The sequence below is a fragment of the Quercus lobata genome, chromosome 12, assembly GCF_001633185.2.
Source record: "Quercus lobata isolate SW786 chromosome 12, ValleyOak3.0 Primary Assembly, whole genome shotgun sequence".
NCBI classification, from domain to species: domain Eukaryota; kingdom Viridiplantae; phylum Streptophyta; class Magnoliopsida; order Fagales; family Fagaceae; genus Quercus; species Quercus lobata.
The window spans coordinates 5,458,548-5,473,467 of record NC_044915.1 but is presented as its reverse complement, the minus strand read 5'-3'; the positions used below and the strand labels follow the sequence as shown (position 1 = coordinate 5,473,467).

Below are 14,920 nucleotides of genomic sequence, written 5' to 3'. Positions count from 1 at the left end.
AGTCAATTCTACAAAGTTTTCTTTGTACACATGAATACTCGTTAAAGCCATCAAGTAGTAGGCTAGTTTCAATTTGAATTTATTCCAAACCACATATTTTGTTGCCCTTGGAATATATAAATGAAGGAAATGCTAACGAGTGCCTTTAGGATATTGGTTAACAATCCATTTTAGGAAAGTTTTGACATCACTTTTATGGAAATGAAAAAAGCTGTTAAAATATTAATTGTTTTTCTTTTCTTTTCCTATAAAAAACTTTTTTTAACTGGATTGTTAACCAATACTCCAAGGACACTCGTTAGCATGACCCATAAATGAATGTGCCCCTAATTGACTTGGGACTTTGTGTGTGTAGCTAGGGAGTTAATACCATACCAAAAACAGTGTAGGCCGTTTACAATTAAGTTTAATGTTGATGTTAGGCTGGTCCTTAATTAATGAAATTGTCTCATATCATGTACACAAGTCTGAATGAAATATTAATATTCTTTTTGCAGAGATTCTGTCATGGATGATGTCAGGGATGATGTCATTATTGCACATCCTTTCGAGCGTGATCCTCGCATATTTGGTGTTTGGCGTAAGTATTTCGATGCCACATTTGTCATCTCTGCTTGCATTCTTATGCTTGTTACATTGATGATATATGTGTCACATCGATATCGACGTACTAGGGTTGGTGTGGGGGTTCGCACAATCATTTTTCACGATGTGTCCTATGTTCCCTATAACATGGAGATATGTTGTATTTGTCTTTGCAACTTTGTTGATGGAGATCAATTAGCAAGTCTTCAACCATGTAAGCACGTGTACCACTAAATGTGTATTGCACGCCACTTGGCTGAAGCCCCATTTGTCGAGGCGTCATGTCAATTGGAGACGATTGAGTGTGACATCCAGATGATGGGACGAGGATGCTCAGTTTTTTTTTTTTTTTTTTTTTTTTTTTTTTTTTTTTTTTTTTTTTTTGGTGTATTACAGTTTTCTATGTAGGCTCACTATTATGACTATGCTCATACATACAATAGCATAAGTTAACTATGGTTTATTAGTTATGTTTGATACATAGTTAAAAACCTTACTATATTATTGTTGGTTACAAAAGCCTTATTTTATATTCTGTCATGTGTTCTGTATGCTTCTTCTACGAATTGTCGTTTCCATATTTAACATGATTTAGATACATAATGACATAATTCCACAGTAAAAATTAATTAATTCATTTGAATTTCTCCAAAAAAAAAAGTTGGCTGCCAGATGTCACTAATGATTGTGCTTTTATCATTAAACTAGTTAAAGACTCGTGCGTTGCACGGTTTTATCATAAACTTATATAATATATATTTTATTTGATAAACATTAACCAAATAAATAATTATTATAATAAAAAAAGGAATATTTGTTATCTAAACTACTTTGTTTGGTGTTGTTGGAATGATTAGGGGGAAAAAGAAAGAAATTTTAATGTTGGTTTTTTATTTATCTTTGTTTGGGTATTGAAGAAGTTGTAGTAAACTGAGATTAATACATGTATCTTGCTTAGTTGAGAGTTTTTTGGAAATTGAATTTTACCAAACCATGAAGCACAAATTATGATACTCTTAGCAGGTATTTTGAAGAATTGATAATAGTAAGAAATAACGAAACAACTAACTATTATAATAATAAAAAAAAGTAATAAAATGTATTGGCATAATAACTATCAAATATAAAATGATAACAACTAAAAAACAATTATTATTTTGTAACATACCAATTGTGTTCTAATGAGTATTTTGTATTTTTGGGAGATTGTTGAACACCCTTTGTACACTATATTTTTAGTGTATCCTTGTTCTTGTTTGTCATTATTCTTGATTAAAATCTTTAGTCCTTCGGGTGTTGTTACTCGAGACAAAGCAACATACAGCTGGCCATGGCTGAACACTGGACTTGGCAAGTGGAGACCAACATTGTTTAGAGTTTGTCCTTGACTTTTGTTTATTGTCATAGCATAACAAATCTTTAAAGGAAACTGTCTTCTTTTTAGGATGAATGGCCATTTTGATTCTGTAGGAGGTAGAACTATTCGAGGACTAAGAACCTTTGCTCCAATGTTTGAACTTGTAATAATTTTTGCTTCTATTATCCAAGTTCCTAAATGTGTCACAATCAGCCTTGTTCCATTGCACATGCCAAGCTTTTGATTTACATTTCTTAAAAGCATTATAGGTACTCCCTCTTTTAGTTCTATCTTATGATTTGGTATTCCTGGAGAGTCAATTGTATTCAAGAATTCAATTGGATAAAGATTATCTTGATCAGGGATATTTGATGATGCTTTGCAAATAGAGTCTGAGCTGAGATAATGATTCTTCTCACCTGGCACAAATTGCAGCATGTATTGATTTATTTCATTGACAGTTTCATTTTTTTGGTGTGAGAATTGCCCTTTCCTTCAAATATTCAGTATTTCCTTGCATTTCTTCAAATAATGGGTAAGTGCTGGTAACTATTTTTTCTATGAGATCTTGTTCAGGTTCAATTGGAAACTAATCTGGAATTTTGATCCATGTCTCCTCAATTTCTCCATCTTTGGCAATTGCTGGTACAGTCCCATCTCCAATATCAAGCACCCATTTTTTAAATTCTAAGATTTTATTTCTTGATGCAGTGGTAGTCAAATCTTCATTTGCTCTCATGTTTTTTGTAAGAAGAAAAACTTGACAATTATCCCATAAATGTGATATATTGATGGATCCCAATACAATATCTTGTCTTTTTCCCTTCGGAACAACAGGCAATATTTGCCTGAAATCTCCTCCAAGAAGTATAGTCTTTCCACCAAATGGAGTATTAGTTAAGCTCAAATCGTTGATCGATAAAATATCTTTTAGTGATCTATCTACCGCTTCAAATGCGTATCTATGATCCATAGGTGCTTCATCCCATATTATTAAGCTTGTCAAAGATATTAGCTCTGCAAGTTGTGTACCATGTTTGATGTCACATGTTGCATTCTCTAGAGGGTTTATGGGTATTCAAAATCTTGAGTGAGCTGTACGTCCTCGTAGTAAGAGTGCGGATATTCCTGAAGATGCAACAACCAAAACTATATGTTTCTTTGAACGTAGACTGGCAATAATTGTTTTGTAGAGATAGGTCTTTCCAGTTCCTCCATGTCCATAAATAAAAAATAGTCCCCCCCTTTTTTTTAATACTGAATCCATCACAGCATTGTAAATAGCCTGTTGATCTGAGTTAAGTCCTGCAAATAATTTTTCATGCTCTTTGCGTAACTCTTCTTCGTTATGTCCAGTTTCTTCTCTAATCAAGCTATTGGTTAACTGATTTAACAGTTCCATGTTTGGCAATGGTAGAGTGTCGAAATCTCTCAAAGATTTTCCATTTTGTATTAGGAGCTTTTCAATTTCAGGTAATGCATAATTTTGAATCTGTTCTTGTGTTAGTTGTAGATCTGGATGTTGAAATAAATGCCTTTGTCGATGAAGGATATCATCTGACAAAGCTTTCCAGTTGTTTGTCCAAAGCTGTAATGGATTTGAGACTTCACAAAATAGCAGAAGAGTGACGAATAATTGTCTAAGTTGAGCTGTTGTTGCCCATTGTTCTGCCTCTTTTATTGCATCTTTCCACTCTTTATCTCCATCTAATAGACCAAGAGCATAGCATGCCGATTTGAATGTGGGGTGCATTACGTTATCAATTGTCCGTATCTGTTCGAAATTTTGAGGTCCTCTAACAATGTTCAGCAGCATTCTCAAGTAATATCTTTCTCCAGAAGTTGGAGGTGCATAAGTAATTCGTCCTATAGTTTTACCTGATTTTCTTGGTCTCCATTGTTTTTACTGCTTGCTCCATACAAATTTTGTTGGGAATTCAGCATAAGTCAGTGATCGTGCTTCTTCATTTACTAAATTCATTTGCATCAACTCAGTAAACACTATTCTGTCTATGCCTTCCCTGTGTAAAAGAAAGATATTATTAAATGGAATCATAAATTTGTATGATCTCAAAAATGTAATGAATATAGATTTAACTAAAGTTTTTTGTTTTATAAATATCTCAAAAATTTATAGCTTTGTTTTATATTAAATTATATATAATATAAAATTTGAGCAATAATAGCTCTTCCAATGTCATACCTGTTTATAACGTTTCTAGCTCGTTGATTGTCTGTAAAAGTGACGGTATGTTCATCTTGGAGATGAAATGATAATCATTCAACTGCTGAAGTTCGATAATGTATGTCGAATTGGTAAATTCTCCAACATGCTTCACACGCAGAAATATATCGACAATCCAAGTAACATTTCCTTTATATTTTATTTCTTATATATAAATATGTTAATTTAAATTTAAAATATGTATTATAACTAAGTCTAGGGCGATGCATAGTTTATTTTGAATTACTGTAGTATCAATGACAAGCAAGTAAATTTGTCATTTGTTAGAACTAAGTCCAGCGCGATGCGTAGTTATTTTGAACTACCATAGTACCAATGAGAGTATGCTAGCCACTCCTTCATCCACAACCGTAAGATTGTCCGCTCAAGAAACTCCTTGACCTTCTCGATGGCCAAGAGGTCATCTGGTATCAACCTGAGCTTCTTTGGACACATTTCTTCACATAAATAATTGTCGCCATACCAGCTAACTATCACCAAATTGGCTCTACCTAAATATTGTATAGAGGGAGATGGAATATGAGGAGAGGAGAGGAGATGAGATGGAAAGGTGGTAAAGAAAGTCGTATATTTTTACTACCTTCCCTTCTACTCTTCTCTTCTTCCTCTATCTCCCTCCTTTCCAAACATACTCTAAACAGAAACCTTCATCATTTTCCCACTTCTTTGGCAAAAAATTGATTTGGACTGCATCCAACGTGCCCATTGATATGCAGTAAAATCGAGGTTCAATTCAAGTATATATTTATCACATAAATGGTCACTCGAGAGAGAATCTGAAAATAAATGTTCAGCACCTGGTGCCTTTATATATGAACTGGTGAAACAATGTTTCTTCCAGCAACCAAATCAAAAATTACAGAACAGTAAGAGCTTGCCACTATTGCAGAAAAATATTTTAAACAGCTCCATTCAATGGTTTGATGATTGCTTTGAGATAGGCAAGATCAAACAATAAACTTTCAAGCAAATCATCAACCAGTGGCACCAAAGAACCAATTAACCCAAACTTGATCTTGTCACCTCATATGCCAAGAAGCATGCAGCATTTGCAGGCACACTTCGGGCCATGGCAGGTCCAAAGCCCTTATACAGGCCTTTTACTCCCTCTGAGGCCAGGATCTTTCTCAAAGCATGAATGGAACCTGAGTACTTGGGATTTTTGTAATCATCTACCTGAATTACACTCTTGACAACATCAGTAGGGTAGACTGAGATCCAGAAGGCACCTCCAGCTAAGCCTCCAGCCAACATCAAAGAGCCTCTTCCCAATTTTGATGTGTCTTGGCCACCTGCAAGGTACTGCTTCAAGGCTTCATAGACACCAAACATTGCGGCATTTCCTGGAACCTCACGTGCCATAGTGGGAACCAATCCCTTGAAGAGACCCTTTACACCCCCTTCTGATCTAAGAACATGCCTGGCCACATCCATTGGTCCTCCATACTTCACTGCAACGCCAGCTGAACCAGAACCTGCCAATGCACTCTGGGCTTGCAACCTGTTTTTTAGTAGTAAATCCAAAGCAGTTAGCAGGTAAACTTGAAGGTTTGAAGAGTTTCCCATAGAATTTAAAGAGTATCATAAACAAGATCAGAAAAATTATGTACAATTTATGAAAAAAAGATCATGATTTGCTCAAAAGTTGAGATTTTGCAATACTTAACTGTTGAATCATATTTCAATAAATCAGATAAAGTGGCTTGATTCGAAAAGATATCTAAGTTCTCAGGACTTCAAAATTAGATCATATATTACAAGGACAGGCAAAGTAAATGACTAAAATACTGACCTGCACTTGATCAATTCAGTGGGGCATGCTAAGATGGAAACGGCAACTCCAGCCCCTGCCCCACAGACTATTTGCTGGTTAACTGTAAGGGGGGCACCAGGTTCAGACCGCAACAATGCCTCCATTTGTCCCCTCACTGAGAAGAGGACGGCGTTGAAGGCAGCCACAGTGGCCAATGGAGCCCCCATACCTTTGTACAAACCTCTAGGGCCTTCAGCAGCTAATGTTTGCCTGACAGCATCCATTGCACCCGCATACTTGAGAGGTTGGCCTGGGAGCGGAGCAGGCTGGCTCTGGAGCTTGACCTTAATGGTGTCAAAGGGGTGACCACAAATCAATTGGGCTGCTCCTCCAACAGTGCCAGCAGCTAAGTCCTTTGCTACATCCCCCATCTGCGAATTTCAATGTTATAAGAAACATCTTTGAATGGACTCAAGATAATATCATCAATAAAAAAAAATTATTTATCTTTATCCCATGAGTGAGAGAGAGAGAGGGTTATTATTGAAATAAACAACGCTAAGAATAGATCTAATTAGAGCTTTAGGCTTGTAGCAGAAAACATAACAGCAATCTTACACAAGCATCCATTTGAAAAATAAAACATAAATATGACCACACATCAAAAATATATATTACCAGATGAACACTTTAAGCAATAATACTAAAAATGAAGCAGTCAAGAAAACAAAACTGGGTACTTAGAGAACAGAAAAGGAATCCAAAATTGTATAGTATTAGTCAGGCAAGGAAGTATTCCGTGTCGGAGGTTATGCGTTTCTCTAATGGGAGGATTCATTGGGACATCCAGTTCCGTTGTCCAGTGCAGGATTGGGAGTTAGAAGCGTTGCCCCTGTTTTTGGATATGCTATTCCAAGGATGTGTGAGGTGTTGGAAGCCAGCAGAGAAAGGTTTTGAGGTTCGAGGTTTTTATCACTCTTTATCCCCTTCTTCTGTCCTTTCTTTTCCCTGGAAAATGATGAGGCAATCGAAGGTTCCTTCTAGAGTAGCGCCCTTTTGTTGGACTGCCACTTTCGGTAATATTTTAACTACAAATAATCTTTAGAAGAGGCATATTGTAGTGCTAGATTGGTGCTATATGTGCAAAAGGTGTGGGGAATAAGTGGATCACATTTTTCTTCATTGTCCTATAGCATATTAGCTATGGTCAATGGTATTTTGTTTGTTTGGTATCCATCGGGCTATGCCATATAAAGTTATTGAGCTGTTAGCTTCCTGGAAGGGCAAGTTCGGTAGATATCAAAATATAGATTTTTGGAGATTTGTGCCGCAACGTTTGTTTTGGTGCTTATGGTGGGAGTGGAATGCTAGATGCTTTGAGAATTGTGAACAGTCTATCTTGGATATAAAGTCTTTCTTCTTCCGTACTCTCCATGAATGGAATCTAGTTTTGCCATCATGTTCTTATTTGTCCCTCTCTGTTCCAGTGATCATTGTAATTTGGTTTTTTGATTGTTGCCACTATAGTACATTTCTAGTGCACTTGGCTTTTTTGTTTTTAATAAAATATCTTACGTTATTTATAAAAAGAAAAAGAATCCAATTGGCAATACAAGCTTCACAAAATGGATCGTTATTTAATATTATCAGCAGAAACTACATAAAAGTTACTAGCTTGTGCCTCCCAACATCAAGAAGAATCAACAGCAAGAGTTGAACTGAAGTTTCTTACAATCCACAACACTTTCGGGGGTTCTGGGACAACTAAAAAAAATATTAAAATTGGATTACTTGTGAGTGTAGTAATCTATGCCGATAATAGTAGATTTTAGTTGGCTTTACCCATGAATGTAGGCATAGAGTTACTTGAACCACTTTACGTTGCATCTTGTGGTCTTAGTATTCTATTTATGAGTATCTCAAAATAAATTTTTATCAATGTTGTTGGTTAAGGATCCTACATGACAAACACAAAGTTAGAGGTGCAACTATTTGATGGGAATAATAATTTGAGTTTTAGCCAAAGCACCATCAAAGATGGCTACTTTGTTGTACCAGACGTACACGTCCAGTGTACCTGGCTACTTTTGTTTCGTTATCAATAAATTTTTACCTATTTATAAAAATTTTTTTTAAAAAAAAAAAAAAAAAAAAAAAAAAAACTATCAAAGATGTTTGGGTGCAACAAAGTTTGGTCGGGGAACTATACAAGAAATGAAGAAGCAGGCCACAATGTCCGATAATGAATAAGGAGTTAGAGATGAAGGCATTGAAGACTATCTCTTTTTGACTCTTGCTCTAAAGGTAGAGTACAATGCCTTAAATGAGCATCCTCCCAAATAATGGTGGGAAATGCTAGAGAAGATATATATGTCAAAGTCGCTTAGAGATTAATTGTATTCAAAGAAACAGTTGGGTTGGCTCTGCATTGAAGAGGGGCTCATACATGATATACTAGAATTTGGAAGGATATTATTTTCTTTTGACTGATTAGATTCATTGGATAGATATTATAAAAGAGGTGAAATTTGGAAGGAATTTGACTTCTTTGATTGACTTGATTCCATAGATTATGGATATTTTACAAGAGGTGAAGTTATGAAAGCTAGTAAATGTGCTTTGGTGGTAATCAAAGTAAAGTGAACTTAAAAATTTGTATGAGTTAATTGGTGAGATACTTAAAATTCAATTGAATGGAGTAAAACACTAAGAGAATCATTTGGTTAAAGCATCATAAAGGAAAGAAGATAATGAATGGAAAAGAGTAAGATTTATGAATTTTTTTCTTATAAGTGAGTAGGATTTATGAAAAATGTAACTAATATGGTGCAGAGCAAAGTTTGATCGAGAATTTCAAGTATTTCTTGATATCAATTGATCACAACTCTTGTTGAGAACATGGTGGAGCATCTCTAACCCTGTAGTTAAAGGTGGAAGGCGACTTTAACGCAACAAATCTTCTATTGCCTGAAGTGTGAGACACCAAAAAGGGGCTCACCCAAGTGAAGCAAGGTACCGCTTTAAATATAGTTATCATACATATAATGAACCCAAGTAATAAGCAATTAATGCTTATTAGGCATGATTTGAATTTTTCAATTGGAATGAGGCTCTATTAACTAATCTAAGAATAAACTATTCAACAATCTTTTATAAAAATTTTCAAAAGTAAAAAAGAGAGCAAAGTCAAAAGATTATACAACAGAACCTTTTTTTTTTAATCTAAATTCATGTGAAAAGAAAGAGAGGTTAGAGAAAGAGAGAAGAAAGCAAAAGAAAGAGACACCTACTAATTAGAATTAAAGCATAGATCTACCCTTCTTTGCCAATTATGAAACTGCCTTCTTTTTTTGCTGAATCCATTAAGTTTTCCCCTCAAATTCGTTAGAACCTGTTAATGCACTTGCTAAATTCATTAAGGTTCTCCCCTCAAAAGCATTACAATCTGTTTAAGGCACTCAAGCACTTGCCTAGGTTCTAAAGACGAGCACCCCACTAAAGGTGCCTCACCCCAAGGCTTCAAAGGGCTGTAGTGGCACCTCACCTTGCTTGAGTGCTTGGCTTGCCCTTGACTTCCCTGATCTCTACAAATAAGAAGGGTGCAAAGGAGGTAACCCAAAGTACAGAAGTGAAGACACCTCCTCATGACTAGAGGTGGAAATTTGGTTAAGTCCACCATGAGGGGATTAGAAATAAGTCTCAAGATCTCTTTGTTGGTTTTGGAATTTGAAATTAAAAAAAAAAAAAGAATTTTAATCTTAAAATCCTACATTAATTAGAAGAATAATAAAGAGGTGAAATAATTACCATTGAGAGAACTAATCCAATTGAGAAGAAAAAGAAATAAGTGGTAGTGTAGCTTTTTCCATGTGTGAGAGATTTGAAAAACAGTTTTATCTAGTAGTCTAGTACATTAATGTGAGGGTATCTTTGGCTGCATTGAGGTTTAACATTGGTGAGTCTTTAGCCTGTGTTTAAGAGGATTGAGCATTATTTCCAAATATTGGGGTTTGGTTGACGGTACTTGTGTATGTAGGCATAGAGTTAGCTGAACCACATTAAATTTTCTTATGGTGTTTGATATTATATTACAGGATTTTCACATCTACATGCACATAAACCTAAAAAATTTATGTCACTGCTCCTAGAACTATTTCTAAAAATGACATTGAATTGAAAATTTGAGTTGTTTGATGGAATCATACAGAAAAATGACATGAAAATCCATGTCATGTCATAAAATTGAACTACTTACCTATCAAGGAAAAAGAAAAATGACATGAAAATCCAAAGAACCTCATAATTTAACCACAATCTCTCACTGGTAGGGCTAACACATAATCACAACACAATCAATAGATCATTGGCCAGAGAGCTAGCTACATTCAACACAACCAAATCATTTTCAACTACGTGAGTCAGCTAAATATTACTCAAAAGACTTTTTTTTTTTTTTTAAAGTTCCAAATCAATCTAAAGCAAAATGAAGAATGAGTATAGTAGATGATTTTGTTGCCTGAGAAGTTTATATAACATGAGCCCAACTATCTAGCAAGCACAATTGAGCTCATTAACTACTCTATGCAACTAAAAGATTCAACCTAGATTGCTTATAAGCTTGGTTAAGGTTAAGGTTCATGTTGTGTCATAGTAGTTACAAAAAGCCTCTGAAAACTTTGCTTACATACAATGTTTACATTAACACCTGAAGCAAGTGAGTCTTTATGCCTTTATGGAAAGAAACTTAGGAGTTTCAAATAAAGTGCTATAGTTGCTAATAAGGGCTTTTATCAAGAATATATAATAAAGTTATAAACCAATCAAAAGTAGGGTAGACATGAACAAGTTTATTTAGGGACATTTTTTTCCTTTTCTTTTTTTTTTTTTTGTTTGGGGGGGGAGAGAGGAAATGATGAAAGGGTGGATTGACAGATTGTATTTCTTCAATGTCTGTTAAGGGAAAAAAAATGGAGGGATTGCAAAGGAAGAGGAGGGTTCTTTCAAAATAGGCCCCACATTTCTTCATCTGCCCAAAGAGAGTTGAAAATGAGAGAGAATGGAGAAGTAATAATAGGTGAGACGCGTATAATAGTTTTCCCTAATCACATAAGATGTCTAATGTTACCGTTTTAGTATAAAAATAACAATGATAATCTAACAAAATAATGCTTCTCTAGTCTCTTGCTTCTGAACAGCCAGAGAATCAATGGGTGAAATCCTTTTTCTAACTTGCACATGGAAAATCAGTACATTAGTTCAATATCTTGGTCTTATGCTAGCTACAAGTGTAAGTCCATGTGATGCATGGGCAGGAAGATAAGGATCTTTCCCATTAATATTAAGGTGGTGGGAGTAGAAAGATAGTAAAAGGGAATCTATCATTTTTACTTCTGATATATACATGAGTAAAGAAACATTTTAGCCAGGAAGAGATATGAGAGGGTACTTGGAATACGAATTACAAAGTTGAGTGTTTCAATTTTAGTATCAAAAATTTTAGTAATGCTCTGCCCCAAGTCTCTCATTATCTAACATGGTGCTGAGGTTCTACACATGAGACACGACCATTGGTGCTTACCAAATAGAAGGATCCTGAAGGAATTGCTATTTCTTCATTAACCTACCAACTCTTTTCTTTACTGCAATACGTAGCACCATTCCTTCCCTCCATTTCTTGACAGAAACAAGCTACTCCTTATACCTATTCATTCATCTATGTAAGAAAAAACGTAATTTGATTGGCTTACGGAATAAATGAAAAGGTGTGCTCATCTACCCAGCTTCTATCCTTCCAACCTGAAGTTAATAATGACACAATCTTTAGTTCTAATTTACTCAAGCAGTTTATAATTATCATGCTCTCTCTCTCTCTCTCTCTCTCTATTTCTATTTCCAAAGGACCAAATTTTTTTCTGATATCTTCATTAAAAAAAGTACGTCATGTTCATGATGATGAACAAAATGTACTAGAAACAAATACAAACAAATCAAACAGAGATAGAATGCATGAAATCAAAAATGGAAATACATTGTGTAAAACGCCAAGTACAAGACCACCCAAACAATGTCCTAACTAGCAAAGACTTCAAAAAATCCATAGATTTCTCAATGTCCTCAAAAGTGCAGGTATTTCGTTCCCTCCAAATTAGCCACATTAAACAGGCTGGAACCATATTCCAGACCGAAGAAGAGTGTAACCCCAAATAATTCTCCAATGCAAAAAGAAGAGAAATAACCGTCCTTGGCATCACCCACTGTAGACCAAACATCAAAAACACTTCACTCCATAAGGCGCATGTGAACTTGCAATGAAGTAAAAGATGATCCACTGTTTCTTCATCGCAACGGCACAAGCAACACCATTTCAATTTTCCAGTTTCCCCCCTCAAAACAAAATGAAAACATTTTATTACCACGTAATTGCACTTACATATGCATGTTTGACATACATCTCCACCCTTAAAGGTTTAGTTGATGGAAAAGTTAATACAGACATCTCTTCTAAGAAATTGAGCTACAATCCATCATCTCTCGCCATCAAGGACAAATGTTATGAAACCAAAAGTTTTTGAATTTAGCTGAGTTGTTGGACACGAGAACCTCTACAAGATAATTTTCATTCACTGCAGATAGTAAATAATTTTTATTTTTATTTTTTTTGTAATCCTTTTATTGTTATTTTTGTAAACTATCATAATAGATTAAAGCATGCAAAAAACTTCTTTGAACTTCAAAGTTTTGAGGATGCCTGGGCAACTAAGCCTCAGGGAATCAGGGAATTTACTTCTGATCTCAGATTAAATCAAATCCTATATGCACAGAAAGTCAGGGATAGTTTTCTAAGCTTAGAGAAAATATCGGTTTAGAAGTCTCTACAAGGAAGAGTTCAAAACAGGACATTTAATAATAAAATGAGATTTACATAAGTGGAAATGTTGATGCTTGAGATGCTCTAGTATTTTTAAATTGCTCTAGAAAGATCAAAAGAGAATCTTCATTTCCTTTCACACACCATTACAGTGACATTAGTGGATGCTTAATTATAATTGTTTTCCAAGTATCAAATCAAATATGTACAGTGAAAATTATGTGCTATTAACTACACCCCAATAATTTTCACACACATTGAACTGAATTCCACAGCTCCTTTTGAAAACCATTTCTAAATTTACACTAAACATACTGAAATTTCAGCTTCAACACATAAAACGTGCCATTGTCATAGAATCGGAACTGGGTACACTAAATGTTTCCAAATCAATCTACAATGAAACACACAACATGCAACTATTGAACTATTGTATTGGGTTTTTTTTTTTTTTTTTGACATTAATTCTAAATGTTTATCTTAACAACTAAAAGAAATTCACAAATGCATTTTTATATATGACTCTTAAAAGAACAGAACCCAAGACAAAATAAAGGATGCAAAGCAATTGAACAAAAGTAGGAAACATACTGGAGAGGAGTTCAGAGTCACCGAAAGAATCCAAAGAAATAAGAGCGAAAATTATTGGACGCCCAATAAGAGCAAGAATGTTGGCCTCCAATCTCAGACAGCAGAATCTGATTAAAAGAAAAAAAGAAAAAGAAAAGTGTTAGATCCACGTATAGAAATATAATACTATATATAATATACAAAGAAAGAGTGAGCCATATATTCATACCCATGAAATGAAAAGAATGAATTGGATCCCGAAAAGGAGGATTTGGATGGAACTCTGAAATGGGTTGCCCAAGAATAAGAGAATCTGTGAAAAGGCAAACAACAAATGAGAGGGAATTAAGGAATCTTCTTGGTACTTCGTATGAGAAGTGAGAGCCACAAGCGAAGAGGTTGGATACGACAAAAAAATGAAAGCCAACCAACCAACTCTAAGCGTAGATTTAACACAAAGGAAGAAATGAGAGAGTGAGAGAGATGTGGTTGCTGGTTGGTCTTGGACGTGTGTGTCTCCCCCCCCCCCTCTCTCTCTCTCTCTCTCTCTCTCTCTCTCTCTCTCTATCTATCTATTGGAAATGGAACTAGTGTTTTATAGCCTGTTTGGTTCTGATTTTAAAAAGTAGTTTTCAGTGAAGGGTTTGCGTTTTTTTTTGGTTTTTTTTTATTTTATAAATTGGCTGGTAGGGGTTTGCCTATTATAAAACCATCTATGAAATATTTTTAAATAAATTATATAACTTATTTAAAAGGTTTCGTCATTCATGATTAAAAATACATATGAATGGTTATTTTAACTATAAAACTATAATGTAGTAGATTGAAGGAATATTCTTGGAAGCCAGGAGTATACAGTATGAAGTAAGAGTGAGTTTGAGTGAGTGTGGACCAAGAGATTTCCCACTCGAGCTGTCAATGAGGTTGGTAATCTGAGTCTGATCCCACTCATCATCTCATCTGGCAAACCAAAAGGCACGTACTATTTTGATGTGGTAGAAGTAGAATAGAGTCCAAATTTAGGATAGATTCTTTATGGAAGGTTGTGAAAAATGGTTGTATTGTTCCGGAAAAAAAGTTCAATTTGAATTAGAATGCCAAGTAGTGGAGGTTACTTTGATAAAAAGTCCAATTTCGACACTTCACAGTCCACACCACGCCAATAAAATAAATAATTTAACACAAAAACAGAATATAAGATAAAAATGATTAGATGGTTTATAATTAAAAAAAAAAAATGACTAGATGAAAAGGTTAAAGCTTTGTATTTTTTTTTTATTATTATTATTTTTTTTTCTGAATAAGAAATTGCATTAAAAGAGAAAGGAAAACAACGCAACCAACACCAAACATTTGATAAAAAAATAATATTATTGTTGTTTGTACACTTTTATATTTGAGACGGTACTGTTCACTCATGCCACACAAACACTAACAGCCGTCACAGCCCCACAAGACATGAAGCTCTCCCTCAAGTTTCAAGAGAACCCCAACCACCATAACTAAAACCAAAACCAAAACCCAATCCTCAAAGCCAAATTA

The 14,920-nt window shown here is 34.8% G+C and overlaps 2 protein-coding genes across 2 annotated transcripts; both read right to left on the bottom strand.

The window, feature by feature from the left end:
• Window positions 1-2,531: 2,531 nt before the first annotated feature.
• LOC115970127 lies at window positions 2,532-2,915 on the bottom strand. Its single transcript, XM_031089798.1, has one exon. It carries the CDS (start codon window positions 2,913-2,915, stop codon window positions 2,532-2,534), a length of 384 nt encoding a protein of 127 aa, XP_030945658.1.
• Window positions 2,916-4,914: 1,999 nt separating this feature from the next.
• Window positions 4,915-13,919, bottom strand: LOC115971623 (mitochondrial carnitine/acylcarnitine carrier-like protein). Its single transcript, XM_031091623.1, has 5 exons — window positions 13,811-13,919; window positions 13,608-13,691; window positions 13,400-13,506; window positions 5,980-6,371; window positions 4,915-5,688 (listed from the first exon to the last, which is right to left on the bottom strand). The coding sequence occupies exons 4-5, from the start codon at window positions 6,369-6,371 to the stop codon at window positions 5,187-5,189; spliced, it is 894 nt and encodes a 297-aa protein (XP_030947483.1). The 5' UTR covers window positions 13,400-13,506; window positions 13,608-13,691; window positions 13,811-13,919; the 3' UTR covers window positions 4,915-5,186.
• Window positions 13,920-14,920: the final 1,001 nt, after the last annotated feature.